Source organism: Corvus brachyrhynchos, unplaced genomic scaffold (genome assembly GCF_000691975.1).
Source record: "Corvus brachyrhynchos isolate BGI_N302 unplaced genomic scaffold, ASM69197v1 scaffold398, whole genome shotgun sequence".
NCBI lineage: Eukaryota > Metazoa > Chordata > Aves > Passeriformes > Corvidae > Corvus > Corvus brachyrhynchos.
In genome coordinates this window covers 1506282-1521592 of record NW_008239780.1, presented here as the reverse complement: position 1 = coordinate 1521592, position 15311 = coordinate 1506282, and the positions used below count along the sequence as shown (strand labels likewise).

General features: G+C 37.3%; 1 protein-coding gene across 8 annotated transcripts in view; it reads left to right on the top strand.

The window, feature by feature from the left end:
* Positions 1-15311, top strand: part of TENM1 (teneurin transmembrane protein 1) — an 828305-nt gene that overhangs the window by 669816 nt on the left and 143178 nt on the right. For all 8 annotated transcript variants that reach the window (XM_017743128.1, XM_017743129.1, XM_017743123.1 and 5 more), the window contains 2 exons: positions 772-1012; positions 13250-13488. In XM_017743128.1, the coding sequence (XP_017598617.1) occupies positions 772-1012; positions 13250-13488 (480 nt within the window). The remainder of the gene's footprint in view (positions 1-771; positions 1013-13249; positions 13489-15311) is intronic.

Below are 15311 nucleotides of genomic sequence, written 5' to 3'. Positions count from 1 at the left end.
GGCATATATTTTGACTCAGAAATTAACTGTGTCCAAATGGTGTTCCAAAAGTCTTTGGTAAGAATCAAGTCCCAAGAGATGTAGAAAAAGTTCTTAAACAACCATGCCAGGAAGTGTTTCAGTTCCTTTTGAGCTTGAATTAAGCTAAAATTTACAAATCGTTCAAGAATCTTTCCAAGCTTAAGATAAATGTCCATATGCAGCTCTGAGAGCCAAGAGTGTTTCCACAGTGCCTCCATAATTTAGAGAGAATATCCAAACCAAGGCGAGAAGAGGGAGATCTACAGTGGTTTTTTACTCACTAATTTTCTGTCCTTAGGGATCAGTGTCTTGCCAGCATTTCCCCACCATTTGTTACAGTGTGGATACTGCAACACGCGTATCGGACAACAAGGCCCGTGAAAAGAAATATATATGGACAGATTCTTGATAGATGTTTCAGAGATGTTTATTTCTCCAGCCGCATGGCCGGGGCTCTGCCAAGGAACTCCTCAGTCACGGGACCCGAGGGACCTTGCCCGCGCAGGGAAAGACAAACCAACCAACAGGGAACGAGGCTGCCCAGGGGCAGGGAAACCCCGTGCCTCCCCTCAGGGCCCCTCTCCCAGGGCTGCATGGCAGGGGGAGGGCCCCAACAGTCTCCTCTTTCCTTTTTTAATTGAGATGAACGTAAATGAACCACTAACTGCAAAACATCATTTAAAGACCATCTTGATCTTCCTAAAATAATAATCCTCCGTGTGTTTCACTGTCTTTTCCTTGTTGTTTCAGATATGCCTGGTAGCCCACATAACCAGTTCACCTTCAGACCGCTGCCACCGCCGCCTCCCCCACCGCACGCCTGCACCTGCGCCAGGAAACCGCCTCCCTCAGCCGACTCCCTGCAGAGGAGATCGATGACCACCCGCAGCCAGCCCAGCCCTGCTGCCCCCACGCCCCCCACCAGTACACAAGATTCGGTGCATCTTCATAACAGCTGGGTCTTGAACAGCAACATACCACTGGAAACCAGGTGTGGACCAAGGCTGTGCACAGCGGATCTCAGATGTAGAGAGAAAAAGAAATAAGACAGGGAGGAGGCCTGGCAATTACAGGAGCTGGTGATGGGCAATTACAAGTCTGTCGTTCAGGACATGCCAATGTGTTTTGCTTTGAGGCCATCCCAAGTAGCCACGTGAGGCCTTATTGCCTTGATTCATCTAGATCATTAATACTCAAAAAAGCACATTTTTCAAAGCTTTGAAAGGTAGTCATTTCTTTAAGGTGTGTGGGTTACAGTGGTGTTTTATGGTTGTGTGCAGTCAGGATTTGTGCTTGTGTATTTGTCCTGCCCTCTCACATTCTCCCAGGACCATTTTGTAACCAGCAAATAGAAGTTTGGTTTAATCAGTGTACTTCGGCACTTCTGGAGTCGCAGAGAGTCAGGAGTGGCTGGGGTTTGAAGGGACCTTTGGGGATCATCTAGTCAGGCTGCAGCTTTCCTGTGGATAAGAAAAGACCAGAAATAATATTAAAATAATATTTTCCTCAATACATATTTAAGTACTTTATTGCATATACAGCCAAAGAATATAATTTGATAATCATTTGGCAATGGAGAAACGATACTGAGCCAGGTGCTGGGCATGGCAAGACTTACCTCTGGGAGCTGAGGAAGGGAGGGTTCAACTTCAGGATCATTCACGATTTACACAAATAATCTACTCCGAAGAACAATTGATAGCAAACACGTTCTGTATTCAGGCAACTTTAATTTCAGTACCCAAAGCTCTGCACAATTTCGTCTGACTTTTTGGCTGTAATAAGCTTTTTTTTTCATTTGTTCCTGATAAGTATTAGCGAATTTGATGACTTGCAACTACAGCTGTGTTTGCTAATTTGATTTTTAAAACAAGATCTTGATTTTCTTCAGTCTTCTTCATTGTGAACTAAGCACCAAGATGTTTTAACTAGGGTTTCCTTTGAGTTTTGCCATTTTAAAGCACAAAAAGTGAAAGAGTTTGTGCAAGTTGTGTTTGGTGAAACAGATAAATTTCTGACATCCACCTAATTGGATCCAGAAAATATAAAGTATTATGCACAGAAATATTTGGGGCTTTTTAACATATATGTCCAAGGCCCAGTTATCACAATTAATCACTGAAATCTAGTTTTTGTTCTTTTATAAGAAGATTGGTTTTATTTTATTACAAAAATAAATCTTAATATACATCTTTAAACACTTGACTGCTGTTCATCAGAAGTGTCAAGTTTTGGTTCTGCTATTAAGTTGGGATTGAAGAATATGCCAATTCATTCTGAAATAAAACTTTCCTTATTTGTCTTAAGGAAAAATATCAAAAAGAATCAAGGAGGATGAAAACTTTTCTGTAAAAGTGAACATAAGCAACATTTTTTCAGCTGGTCCTTCTGGAGCTAGAAGCTTCTGCTTACACAGCCTTTATAAAGATAAATCTTTGTTGTTTCTGGTGTATCAATATCTATGTGTACTTTTTGCTGCAAGAAAGGTGATCTCTGGGTGTTCTGTCCCATTAACTTTTAGTTCTCATCAGTTAACAGTCAGGTAGATCTTTTTAAGCCTCTCTGCATCCCTGTTCACTACATTTCCATCAGACTTCATTGGGGCAAAATACAGTTTATTTTTCTTTTGAGTTCAGTTTAATTTTTCTGGTTTCTTCTTATATTTTGCAGATTTGAAGCTTCTTGTAAAGGACAAATAAAGAAATATATAGCTCTGTCTATAATTATATAAAGGGCTGTGCAGTGAATTAGGAATTCAGACTGGGAAACATGCTATGGGCTACACGTTAGTCATTCACAAAGTCTGGGAATTTTCCACATTCCAACCCTTCAGTGGTTGTTTCAGCTGATTTCATGCCCCCACTGGTTGCTCCCAGCAGCCTGTCACAAAGCTGGCTGAAAGGCTGGATAATCCAAAAGGAAAATCAGTGAGTCTGTTTGCCAGGATGTATCTGCAGTTTGTGTGCAGACAAGTGCTGTAGCAGGGGAACACTGTAATAAAAACATTTGTGCTTACCACTTCCCAGAAGTCTATAGTGCACAGTACAGCCTTACAGATAATGAAGGGCTTGCAGCTTGTTTTTCCTTCCTTTACCAGGGAATGATTCTGCTAGAATTGAACTGGCTTTGGCCTAACATCTGGATTCCCTTGCTTTCCTTCTCCATTAATCTTTAGCTGCCCATTAAAAATAATCCTACAAAATAAAGGGAAACATATCAAAGATATGTTTCTGTGCCAAATCTTTAATAATAGCAATCTTGCTAATATCTACATACCTAATATGTCTAAGCAGATTATTTTTTGTTACATTTGGAACATTTGCAATCAAAAAGAAGACTTAGACAGTAATATATTCCCTACTGTAACAACTAGGCAAAAAATCAGAATACACATTTATTCCAACTGTATCTCCTGTTAATCCATAAACAGAACATATGTTTGATGTTTTATCTACTGCCATGGAATATTAGAGAATTTTCAGACAGGAAAAGATTTCCTAGAACTAATCATGGGACTGTAAAACAGTCAGAAATGACAGAAATGAAGCAACTTTATAAGTCTGCTCATAATGATAATATGTCATATTTATGTTAAAGAAAATTCTGTACTTCTGAAAATGTTTGCAGTACTCACATTAAACATGTACTCTTACAGAATTAGAGTTTGAAACCCTAGATTAGATGGCAGAGGGCTGCAGTAAAAACATATACTGTGGTGTATGTGTTTGAAAGTTTTCTTGTACAGTAAAACCTGGTTATATTTTTATAGAAAAGGGCAAATCAGAAATTTTGTTTTGTGCTTCATCTAGAGGTGTTACATGCACTGATCTGCAAAGCAGTTTTTTCAGGACCTAGCTTACTAATGCAAGTGTTTAATGATGAGACTGACTTGGAAAGATGAAATTACTTGTTAAGTTCACACCAGCTTTTGTCAAAGCTAAAATTAATCTGTCTGTGTGTCGTTGCCAAGGCCAGTTCTCTAACTCTGGCAGTTATTCTGATTATAAGCAACCCAAATAAAAATAAGAATTAAGAACAGCTTTAAGACTTCAGAGGACTTGTTACCGAACCCCTGCTGCTGAAGGAACTGGAGAAGAGCTGTACCTGTAGGAGGCATAGCAGCTCAAACTGGTGACTGTGCTGCAGCCTTCAGCACTGTAATGTGCCCAGAGACGCAAATGCAGGCTCCATCTATGCATGCATGCACAGTTTGGAAAAATAAACATAGCCATTATTAAAATTAGTTATGAACATGCAGTAATTTCATTGTCAGACAGAGAAATAATTTTTAAGCATTGCCAGAAACAAACCACAACCATCTCTCACAACACATAAAAACATGGGAAACACTGATTCTCTTCTTTAGGATAATGTCATTGGGCTCTTACATAAACTGATTTTTTCCCTCTCCCCCAGAATAAAGTACTTGCAACCTATTGCCTATTCCCTTCCTTTCCACTAAAATAATTGTTTTGTCAGGCTTCATAGATACTTTGCTCTAATACTTCAAATCTTGTGATTTACAGTGTAATACATTGTCATTATCTCTGACAACCCCATCTGAACATAACTTACTACTTTTTATGGACTAAGTATTAAACCCTGATAACTCAAAGGAATGTTTTTCATTTACTCCATGCCCTGCTAGTTAACTCGGTATTTGTTTCCATATCTTGCTTTGGGGTTTTTTCTGCTGTTTGCTATTTATTTTCCCACTTCAATCAAACCCCCAAATATGAAGTAAAATCTAGATGTTAAGTAGGGATTTTTACCTGACATTTTTCTTACCCTCCTTATAGTCTGTTATAGTTCCCTCATGGATAAACCATTGGTCACACTTATTCTGAGTTAAGTTTTGACTTAGATTACAAAAGCATTAGAATTTTTAAGTTTTCTGTCTAAATCTCAAAATTTAGCTAATTTTGATTTTGTTTCAAATTGGGGGTTTTAGTCCTGCTTCGTGCGTCAGTATTTAAGGTATTTGCTTGTTCCTTCCTTTTTTAAATCAAATTTCGTCCTAGTTCCTCTAGCCTATTTAGCAGTGTTGGCAGTAAGGTTAATGCTGTGCTGAATGGACTGAAATCTCCCTTCACTGCACTGGCAATGAGCCAAGTCCTGTGGAAAAAGACAGCTTAATTTAAGCAATCTTATCACCATGGTAATAGCTCCTCTAAGGGAACAGTGAGGTACCAGACCATAAACCTGAGATTCAATTATCATTAATTTATATAAAACTTTGAAGTACTAGAATAATAAGAGGAGTATTTGGGGTTCAAGGCAGTTTTTATTTTCAGTTACAAAATTCAGCAGTATTTCAAAGTTTGATTATGTCTCTAAACACTTGAATAATTTTGAGAGTTTTGTAGTTCAGGAAGTGTATTTGAATCATCATATAGATGGAATCATTTGTTTCTGTGTTACATAGTTATTTAAGGTGTATGATTAGCTGTGTTTGTTTTCCTGAAAATATCGTGGTTATATTTCTGTTTGGTATAGGGGAGGTCTTTACAACAAGCAAGAGATTTATTCTGTACTATGGTTTGGCTTTGTTCTTTTTAAATCAACCTCATAATTATTTTTTCTCTTCAGGAAGTACATTGTTAGCCTTTCAAATCACAGACACCAGTATATAGTCCCTTTCTGTGTAAGCTGGAGTGGTTCTAAAAGCAAAAAAATAATTATATAAAATATATCTAGAAATACACGGTTCAGTGTGAGATATTGGAAGGTTTGATCTTTCTCCTTAGTCTCTGCATTTTGAGCATCTTGTGGATCTTATGAATCTTGCCTCCAGTGCAGAGACACAGAAAGCACTTTTGTGCCTTGATTTTTTTCCCAGTTCCGTGTTTCCATAGCAAACAGAGCAGCTTTTACAGCTCCCAAGGCAGACAGGTGTTAATGGTCATAAGCCACCAAACAGGGAGACAATTTCTACTTGAGCAATGCAATTCATTGGGAACTTGTTTGCAAATGGAGCCTATTCCTGAGTTAAATGACCAAATTTGGGGCTATTCCAAGAGTAAATGCAGGGGAGGGCTTCCTTTATGATCTTTCCTTCAAATTATGTTGGCCAATATTTGCTGTCATGACATTTCTCTTGTATTTTCTCATTTTCTACCTAATTAAACAATAAATCAACATATATACAGGCTGACCATATTAAAAACAGACACATGGCAAGGGTTTTAAATTCGTTCTGAGTCCCATGTGTTTTCACTGCACAGCAGAAAAGATCTGAAAATATTTCAGTCTTCTGAATTCCAAAAGATAAATTGAAGACTGTAAATACGACCATGAAATTAAAATAAAAGCTTTAAATATGACCTTAAATTTAGTAATGCAAGAATGAAGGTGTCCTTTATGGAAATAAAAATACAAACATTTGTCAGCTACAATGAAGTACAGCTGTAATGTCAGCAGCAATGGCTCTTGAGGGTCCTGCTTTTGAGTCGTTTGAGATCTAGTCACTAAGGACAGTAAGGCAATTTAAATTGTTAATACACTCTATTGTATTTTTTCTTTGTGAGAAGCTCGGGTGTGGGCTTTCCTGGAATAGTGGGATAGCATTTGTGTAAGGGTTTTTTATGGAGGCTAAATATGGTAACTTGAACAATCACACTGCAGATGCTCCTTGCTCATTATTTTGAATAATGTGATGGTATATAAAGTTATAACTAGAAGAAAAGCTGTGTTGTGATTTTATGGCCACCAATGAGCAAGCAGCCTTTTAGCTTTCTATGAAATAGTGTTTCCATTTACAAAACCAGAAACAGACTGAATCTAAATTTTGAAAGAGAACAATAAATACAGGTTAATACAAAGGGTCTAGGCTGTGAGGAGGGGTCAGAGACATGAAAACAACTCTACCTTTTCATTTCAAAAAAAATCAGGTATGTATGTGTAATGTTACTGCCCAGAAATTCTCTTATTTTCTGGATAGCTATTTCTAAGAAAGCTGATTTCAAAGACTAAATAGTATTTATGTAGCTAATGTGATACATCTCATATCAAGTAGACTTTGTCTTATTTGTCACAGTAGCTGTACAGCTTGGATTAGACCATGTGCATGTAGGTACTTGGAAGTAGACTGAAATGCTGGTAACAAAAGTCAATTAGAATATGCATGAATATTCATAGGAGGACATCAGTGGCAAAGAGAACCGAGGGGCAACTACTTCAGTTACTCATTCCTTTCTTTAAGTCATGCTTCCAACCACAGAATATAGGCAATAAAATTACAATATTGGGATTTTTATCCTTCTTGATTCATGGTTTCAAAGTACTCTGCAAATATTATCTACTTTTATGACTTATATAAATATTATTGTAACTGCTATTTTTCATATTTTCCGCAAAATGATCTTAGAATTTGTTGAAGAAAAAAAAAATCGAGCAAGCCACGATCTTACTCCGTCCTTACATCACAAATTTCTGTGCGCATTGGTTCAGTTTTACTCAGCTGTTGTTTGAGTTGGAGTGCTACAGCTAAGTTCTAAGCCACAGAAAAGCACTTTTGAAAATTACTGAATTAATGTAGAGATGTCACCATGTATCAGAGTAACAAAGCCCATACTGGTATATGCAAGAGGAATTTATGTCCTCAGTGTGGTAATTTTTGTTTTATCTTTTTTTTTCATTAAATAGCCAACAAATCCAGAAAGCAGTTGTATTTTGGACAACGGTTTCATTATAGAAGCCGTTCTTGATTGACTTTGGAACCGTCTTGTATTTATATAATTACTGTCCCAGACTTCTGCCAGAGACTTGTAAGTTTAGTCACCTGGTTAACAAGCTTAGCTTGCCTACAGCAACAACTGACAAGTGAGTCAACATCGCATCACTTGTTGTTCAGTACTGAAGCAAAAAGTGACGGATACAGATTCCATTTACATCCACGGTCACAGTGCTGAGTTTTCAGATGCTATGTAAAGAAAACATGAGCGAATAAAGGGAAACAATTCTATGTGAATGATTCAAAAAGCAAGTCCAGCTCAAAGAGGAAATTTTAACGAAGTGGTTCTGTTCCCAAAGACAAATCTCTGGGGGAGTTCAACTTTATTTCAATTATACATGTAAAAATATAATTATAAAATAAATTAGATAAGTAGTTTTCATGGCCATTTCTCCCTTCCTTCACCCTTGACCATCCTTGTTCCCACAGTTCTTGTACACAAAAAGGTGAAACAAAGGCTGTAAAATTATAGGTCAGTTCTACCTATAATTACAAGTCATGTCTAATATTCAAATACAGTTTTCCTGGGTTGGTTTTCAAGATGAGGGTATAGTGTATATGTCTTTGTGATAAGTGGGTGTCTTGGTTTTTATATATATAATAGCTGTCTTGTTTTTATACTAAATAGTTTGTTGAGAGCCATATGGGAGATTTATAAAAAAATATATTCTGATTAGTATGTAAGTTTAGAAGTGTCCTCTTCTTTCCCCTCCCACTTTGAGTACAGGGTAGAATGGATAGAAAACCAGGAGAGAGCTAATTTCTGCTTCTTACTACTGTCACAGGAAATATTAAGTGACTTAAAATGGGCAGGTACCAATGTCTTCTTTTTAGTGTTTGCCAAAGTAGATGGGCAACCGTATCTGTTCCAAATCCCTTTTGGCTACCATCTCTATATATTTTCTGGCTGTGCCAAAAAACAGAATCCTTCTTATGTTTCATCTGCTATGCCTCTTAAAAATTTCCTCTGCACTTCTGTTGATATCTAAAGAAATTACTTCAATTAAATATCAGTATAGATATACAATTACATGCATTATATGCAGCTATAAAATGCAATTGAAAAGAAATTGGGCAACTTAAATGGTTGAACTGAAGTCTTCTTAGGTTTTTCTATCACATAGCTTTGCAGCAATTTGTAATGCTTTAGGTAACTATTTCTTGAATGTGAAACATATACAGGTACAAATGTATTCCTACTTGGTTTATCCAGGAGAAATGCAGACTAATTTTTTGGCCAAAGTATTCCAAGATTTGTGTTTCTAACATAGCTGTTGGCTCCCTTTCAAGTCCGCTTTTGTTCTTCATTTTTTCTTCTTACAAACTCATGATTTTTGATGGAAGTGGAAGGAAAACATATTATAGGAACAAATGAAGGTCTGGGCCTACAGGTGCTTGGCACAGAGTTAATGCATAGAAAGTTACAGAAGTGATAGCCCTTGACAAAGTTGAGGGACATTTCTACAGTATCAGGATATAAAAATATTTTCTCAGAATTGAATTACAGAATTCTGTGTGGGGTTGATGTGGTTTCTGTAATAGTATTATGTTATTGCCACATGAATTCAGTTGGGATGTTGCTTCAAGCTTTTATAAGACTTAAATTGCTGTTCCAGATAAGAAGCCAAAAGTACATAACGAAATGTCGTGATGGAGAGGCATGTAAAGAAATGAACCTTTTTCTAACCTTCTCGTAGCTAAGAATTCATCATTTGTACGAACTGTGCTCTTGGAGTTATCTGCCATTCCTCCTGAGGTTAAACAAGAGCACCTGGAAGAGCCACAGGAAACTGCTTCTCCACAGAATGAAAGAGGTTCTGCCATCAGCAGGACTAACAGGTTTAGTTTCATGCCTTGTGTCAGCTGAACTTCCCAGCGCGCCCCTTCCTTTCGTCTTTACTGGGGATGTCAGTGGCAGTGGAGACGTGGCTCCTCGTCAGCCGTGGTTCCGCTTCACTCCACAGTGTGTGCTGTGCTGGGCAGGGGTGGGTGGAGAGGGCACAGACCTCAGTGTAGCAAAGGAACCTCACTGGGGGATTCGCTGCTTTCATTGCTGCTGTGGAGGGCTTTGGTCCTGGTAGGATCTTTTTCTTCCATTTAACTTCTCTTGAGAGGATTCAAAGTTCAAAAGTTTTACATTTGTAGAAATGAACAGATGGATGAACAGCTAAAGAGACATTGTGGTTACCTCAAAGAGGAAATGCCTTCCAACTGCCTCTTCTACATGTGAAGTTATTACTGAGCTTTAATATTTATTTATGTATTGGAGTTATCAGTGTAATAATATTAAGTGACTTTTATTTCACCAAGAAATGCCTTACAAATTATGTCCTATATTTCTCTTTTTAAGAGAATATTATCATCTTCTTTTATGGATGTTTTTGATGTTTTTGTGATCATTTTGTTTTTCTCCACTTGAAAGGAGTGGTGTTATCAATCATCCTTATAAATGCACTGATTTTTCTTGTGTTCCCAGTTTACCAAAAAAAACCAGGCTTTAGCTTTTCTCTTAGATCAAATATTAAAGCACACATCAGCTGCAGTCGCATCTAAACTTTTGAACTGCAGGTTTTATTATTTTGCTCTTTAAAAAGAGAGCCTGATTTTATAGACTTGATAGCAACAGTTTAGCATGTCCTGACGTCCTTTGGGAACCATGGTATGCTCAGACAGATGAGGAGTCATCTGAGTTTATGAGAACCTAGTCACAGTCTGGCTTTGGAAATTTGTCCTTGTGCCACCAGTGTTTTTCAAATTCTATAGAAATGTCTTTGAGTACTCAATATACTCTTCCAAAAATGGAAGCTGTAAACAATTGGGTTTTTTAAACATTTTCTCAACATTATTTCACTGCTAGCTCAGTTTCAGTGTACCATTGCTTCAGAATCTCAGTTTTATTACAAACTAGAGCAGTGTAAATTCTCCTCTGTGTGAATGGAGTCATTTGTCCAAAAGAGAGTGAGCTGGATCCAGGTTCTGTGCACTCTTCTGCTAATAGAGAAGCACCTCTGCACAGTAGCATTTTATCATCAAGCCCCTGTCATAAATTCCTGTGCAAAAGTATGAAATTATTCTTGGCTATTGATTGCAGGTTGTTAGAGCCTTAATAATAACAATTTTCTGTTCAGCATTTCCTTCCCTTTACCTCTGATACCTTTGAGCTATGCACTGTAAAGGACAATCAATGCTGCCAAAATCAAGACTTTTTTTCTGTAAGTTCCAAAATTTAAATGAGAAATTACCAAATAAGTAGGTTTTTGTCATTATGTCTTGAACATGTAAACTGTGTAAAGAACAATTGACTTTTTATATTTGTAATATTTTTATATATATCTATGCGTGTATGTATGTATATATGCACACATACTTCTCATATGTATATGCTTATATCTAATAACATGTCTTATTTTATATGGTGATTCTGCTTCTATTTCCTTGACTATCAATAGGAATTTTGGCATGACATTTTTTCCTGCCAAAAGTCTTAAGTGACTGTGTATCTTGTTAACTGCTGACTGAGAAGTAAAACTTCACATACTTGCAAAAGCTTTCATGTGTGGCAACAAAGCATTGAATCCAGAATAACCAGCTGTGCTCTCATGGCCTGATAGGAAGGAAGCAGGTTTATATAGTCCTGTAAACAGTTATATTACTTGATTTGAATTTATTATTTTTCTGTATATGAGTTCATAATTTTTGAACTAAAATATTTAGAGGTAACATTACAATGTGGAGAGCAATGCCATCTTTCTAATGTGTATATTTACAGCTGTGAAAGTCAGTGGGAAGGAAAACTAGAATGAGTTATCTGATGTACTGCCAGGATGCTGTACTCAGTCAGGGTCAGATGTCCAGTTTTGTCCAAGTGCAGTTCATTTGGGTAATAATCAGGAAGCAGAAGTAACTAATACTCAAATTTCATTCTTGTGGTTTAGTCATAAGACTCGTGATACACAGGCCCTGTAAACTGCAATGCAAGCTAACCTGTATTCTCATTTGCTTTTTTGTGTAACTAAAGGGCTCTTTAAAGGATAAAACTGCTCTGTAATACCTTTTTATTTTCTATAATCTGGCATTTTGAAAACCCTAACCTTTCTTTTAAAATTTTATAATGTAAATACATAATACCATACGCATTACACCGTTTTAGCAATTACCATTTCAGGAACATGTATTTACAATATTCTTAAAGGCAAATGTCACAGTAGAACAATGTTTCATACTCTCGAGTGTTTGAGATTGCGTACATCCCACTGTGTATTCATCAAAGAATTTCTCCCAGCATGGATTGATTGATCCATATATGCTTTCAAAAACTTGTCTTGTGCCCTGCTGAAGGTGTAAAGGCACATTTGCCATTGGGAAGATTCTGGACCATGTCACTTGCTTTCTCAGCTCAGACCTCATGGCTTGAGCCAGAGGAACACCAAGATACTCCAAACTCGTTTGGGTGCATGCTGTGGTGTGAGTTTGAGAGGTGCATCTGTCAGAACAGAGGGCACTGGGGAAGCTTGCTCACTTAGATATAACAAAGGAAAGAAGGACCAAAGAAAACTGGTGTTTCCAAAAGAATATGTGGTTGTTATGCGCAGCCCTGCACTAGCCCTTTTGCCACAATTTTTGAGCACATATCACAGTAAGTTATTGTTTAACATTAAATAACCTTTCATAAATTCTCTTGGAGAGCTCTTGCCAGTCCTGAAAAACCATCCTTCCTCCTATCCAAAAACTACTCTGTACTTCAGCACCAGAGCTTGTTCTGCAAGGCCCATTTTTGTACCTTATTTTTTGTGCTAATGTAAGTCCTTGCTATTTTTTCTTGAAGGCAATCAGTCCTGCAAAGTATGCTGAAACAGGTCTCCAAATGAATTCTTTCTTAGTATGTTTGAGAATCACTGCAGTAGGCAAAAGCATTTGAAGAAAAACTGCTCTCAAAATAGCTCAATTAAGAACAGTAAAGAAATTGTGCTCACCTATATAGTAACTACAGTTCTTCAGAATGGATTATCCTTGTAGGTCAGGTGACTAAGTAGTCACTTTTTTTTTTTAATTTCCTATATTCCATGGTAAAAAATAAATGTTCACAGTGGCACTGGCTTTAGCATTTTTTGGGTATTCCAGGTGAATAAACCGAATAGGTGTGGATGGAGGAGATACTGCTGGCAACAGTTCCCATGTCTCTGTCACACAGGGCACACAGGGGCTGCTCAGCTCGGAGGATCCCAGTACTGAGAAACAACCTTCCCTCAGCATTACTCTGAAACATGGGGAAAATAGTTCATAATTCATTTATATTATGTTGTTTCACTAAAACATTGCTGGACATCTTGTGCTGTGGTTAAAAAACTTGCAGAGGGTATTCAAATACATGTTTTCCCCTGTCTTTGATATTTTCTGTGGCTATATGCAATATTTACTATAAAGTGCTTATGTAGTTCCTTTTGCTTTTTACATCACAGAGTGGTTTTTACATCATTCTTTGTCTTCTCTTTGTAGGCATTTCCTGTTTAAACATGGATCTGGGTCTTCAGCTATCTTCAGTGCAGCCAGTCAGAACTATCCCTTAACATCCAATACTGTTTACTCTCCACCTCCTAGGCCTCTTCCTAGAAGTACCTTTTCCAGACCTGCCTTCACTTTTAACAAACCTTACAGGTGCTGCAACTGGAAGTGCACAGCTCTGAGTGCCACTGCTATCACAGTGACCCTGGCACTGTTGCTCGCCTATGTCATCGGTAAGCCCTGCTTCCTTTCCTCTGCTGAATTCTTCTTTTACTTCCTCTGCCCTGTTGTCTTGCTTGCTTTGCACTAACACAAATCATGTTTTACTAATAATATTTGCCATTGGTGTTTCGTAAATCTTGGTGAACAAAACACTGCATTGGCTAAAGGTTAAACAAGGAATTCTCATTAACTTTCTACTCTGTTAACCTTGATGCTGCCTAACAGAGAAAGAAATATTCAAGATTACATGTTTATACTTGCAGAGGACTCCTACTGATTTTAATTGCTGTGATATATTCTTAAACATTTGATTTTCATATTACGCCTTACAACATTATTGCTCTAAAAGAATTATTTGGAGAGACTGGTAATGTTTAATTGTGTTTTGCCTTGCTATCCTTAGTTAATTTCTTGAGTCTCATCACCATATAAGTCTTACACAGTTTTCCTCCTAATTGTTTTATCATTTGCTAGAATGACAGCCAGCTCTAAAAATAGTTTCACACCATGTTGTCTAAGATAGATTTTGTTATCCCTTTGTTGAATTTATGTTCAAAAAATAGGTTACACAGTATAAACTTAGTCATTTTGTTAGCAAAATATACTGGACAGGTTTATCAGAGTAGCTAGAAAGGTCTTCCCCAGGTTTGGGTTTGTTTTGTTTTTTTTTGTTGAGGACAGGTATATTGGAGGTGGCTTGAAGTCAATGTGGTTACAATCATACATAGGAGAGCAATTCTATGTGATTTCCTACATATCATTTAGCCTGAACTTTAATTATTTCATGGGGTTTTCAATCTGAATTGAAAATATTAAAGAACGTGACTGTGGCTTTTGTAAGCATAGGGAAATCTAATTCGTTTTGCTGTCTCACACACACACTTGGACTTTTAGATGGCAGTTCACAGATGGCAGGACCAGAGTATCCCTGATAACCCTATAGCTTGAATGGGAATAATTCCAGGTTTGCCTGAAAGAGTGCAGTTCATGCTTAGTAAAACTTGTCAGAGATACAAGTACAGATACCTCCAAACTGATAAATGGCCACTGATTTTCTGTACTCTCTGAATAAATGTATCTGTGGTGAAAATTATTAAAATTTCAGTAATTTCTTGTTACCCACTGAGGCTTTTTTTGGTCCCATAGTGACAAAGTTTTGATTATTGTCAGCAAGATGCTCATCAGGAGGGATTTTTTCCTAACATCCTCACCTAATGCATATGGGAAAGCAGATTTGAGCATTTCTGGTGCATGATGATTTGAAAGTACCTGAGGATCTCGTAAGCTCCATTAATTGCAGATTTACATAACAGCTGGTGAGCATATGCCCTCAGTTAGGACAGGCTGTATCATTTTTGCAGCCTCATCTGTTTGCTACACATACTATCCCACCCACACCATTTAGATTTTATCTGGATGAAGCACTGCCTTTTTCATCCCTGTTTAGATTTCAGTCTGTCTCTGAAATTTCTGTAACTTCCTAGGGATATACTGCTATATGTCATCAGCCTGAGAAGGCTGGAAGCACTCCTTGTCACCATGAATTAAAAAGCTCTCTGTGACTCTCCTGTAGATGTGTCTGTTTATCATATCTTGGTAACACAAGGGTGTAGCGTGTTTTCTTCATTTAGCCCGAAGCAGACAAAAGGGAGATGTCCTTGCATTTTATAAATTATTACTATTTCTATTTATGTTTTCTATGGAAAAAATATGAATTTTTGTACCTAGAGTTATAAGTCAGGAAACTTTTCAGGATGCCATAATTTGCTCTTGTTTTCCCCAGAAATTTTTCTGTTGCATGAGCTTTCCTGCAGATTCAGGTAGTATTAGTTAG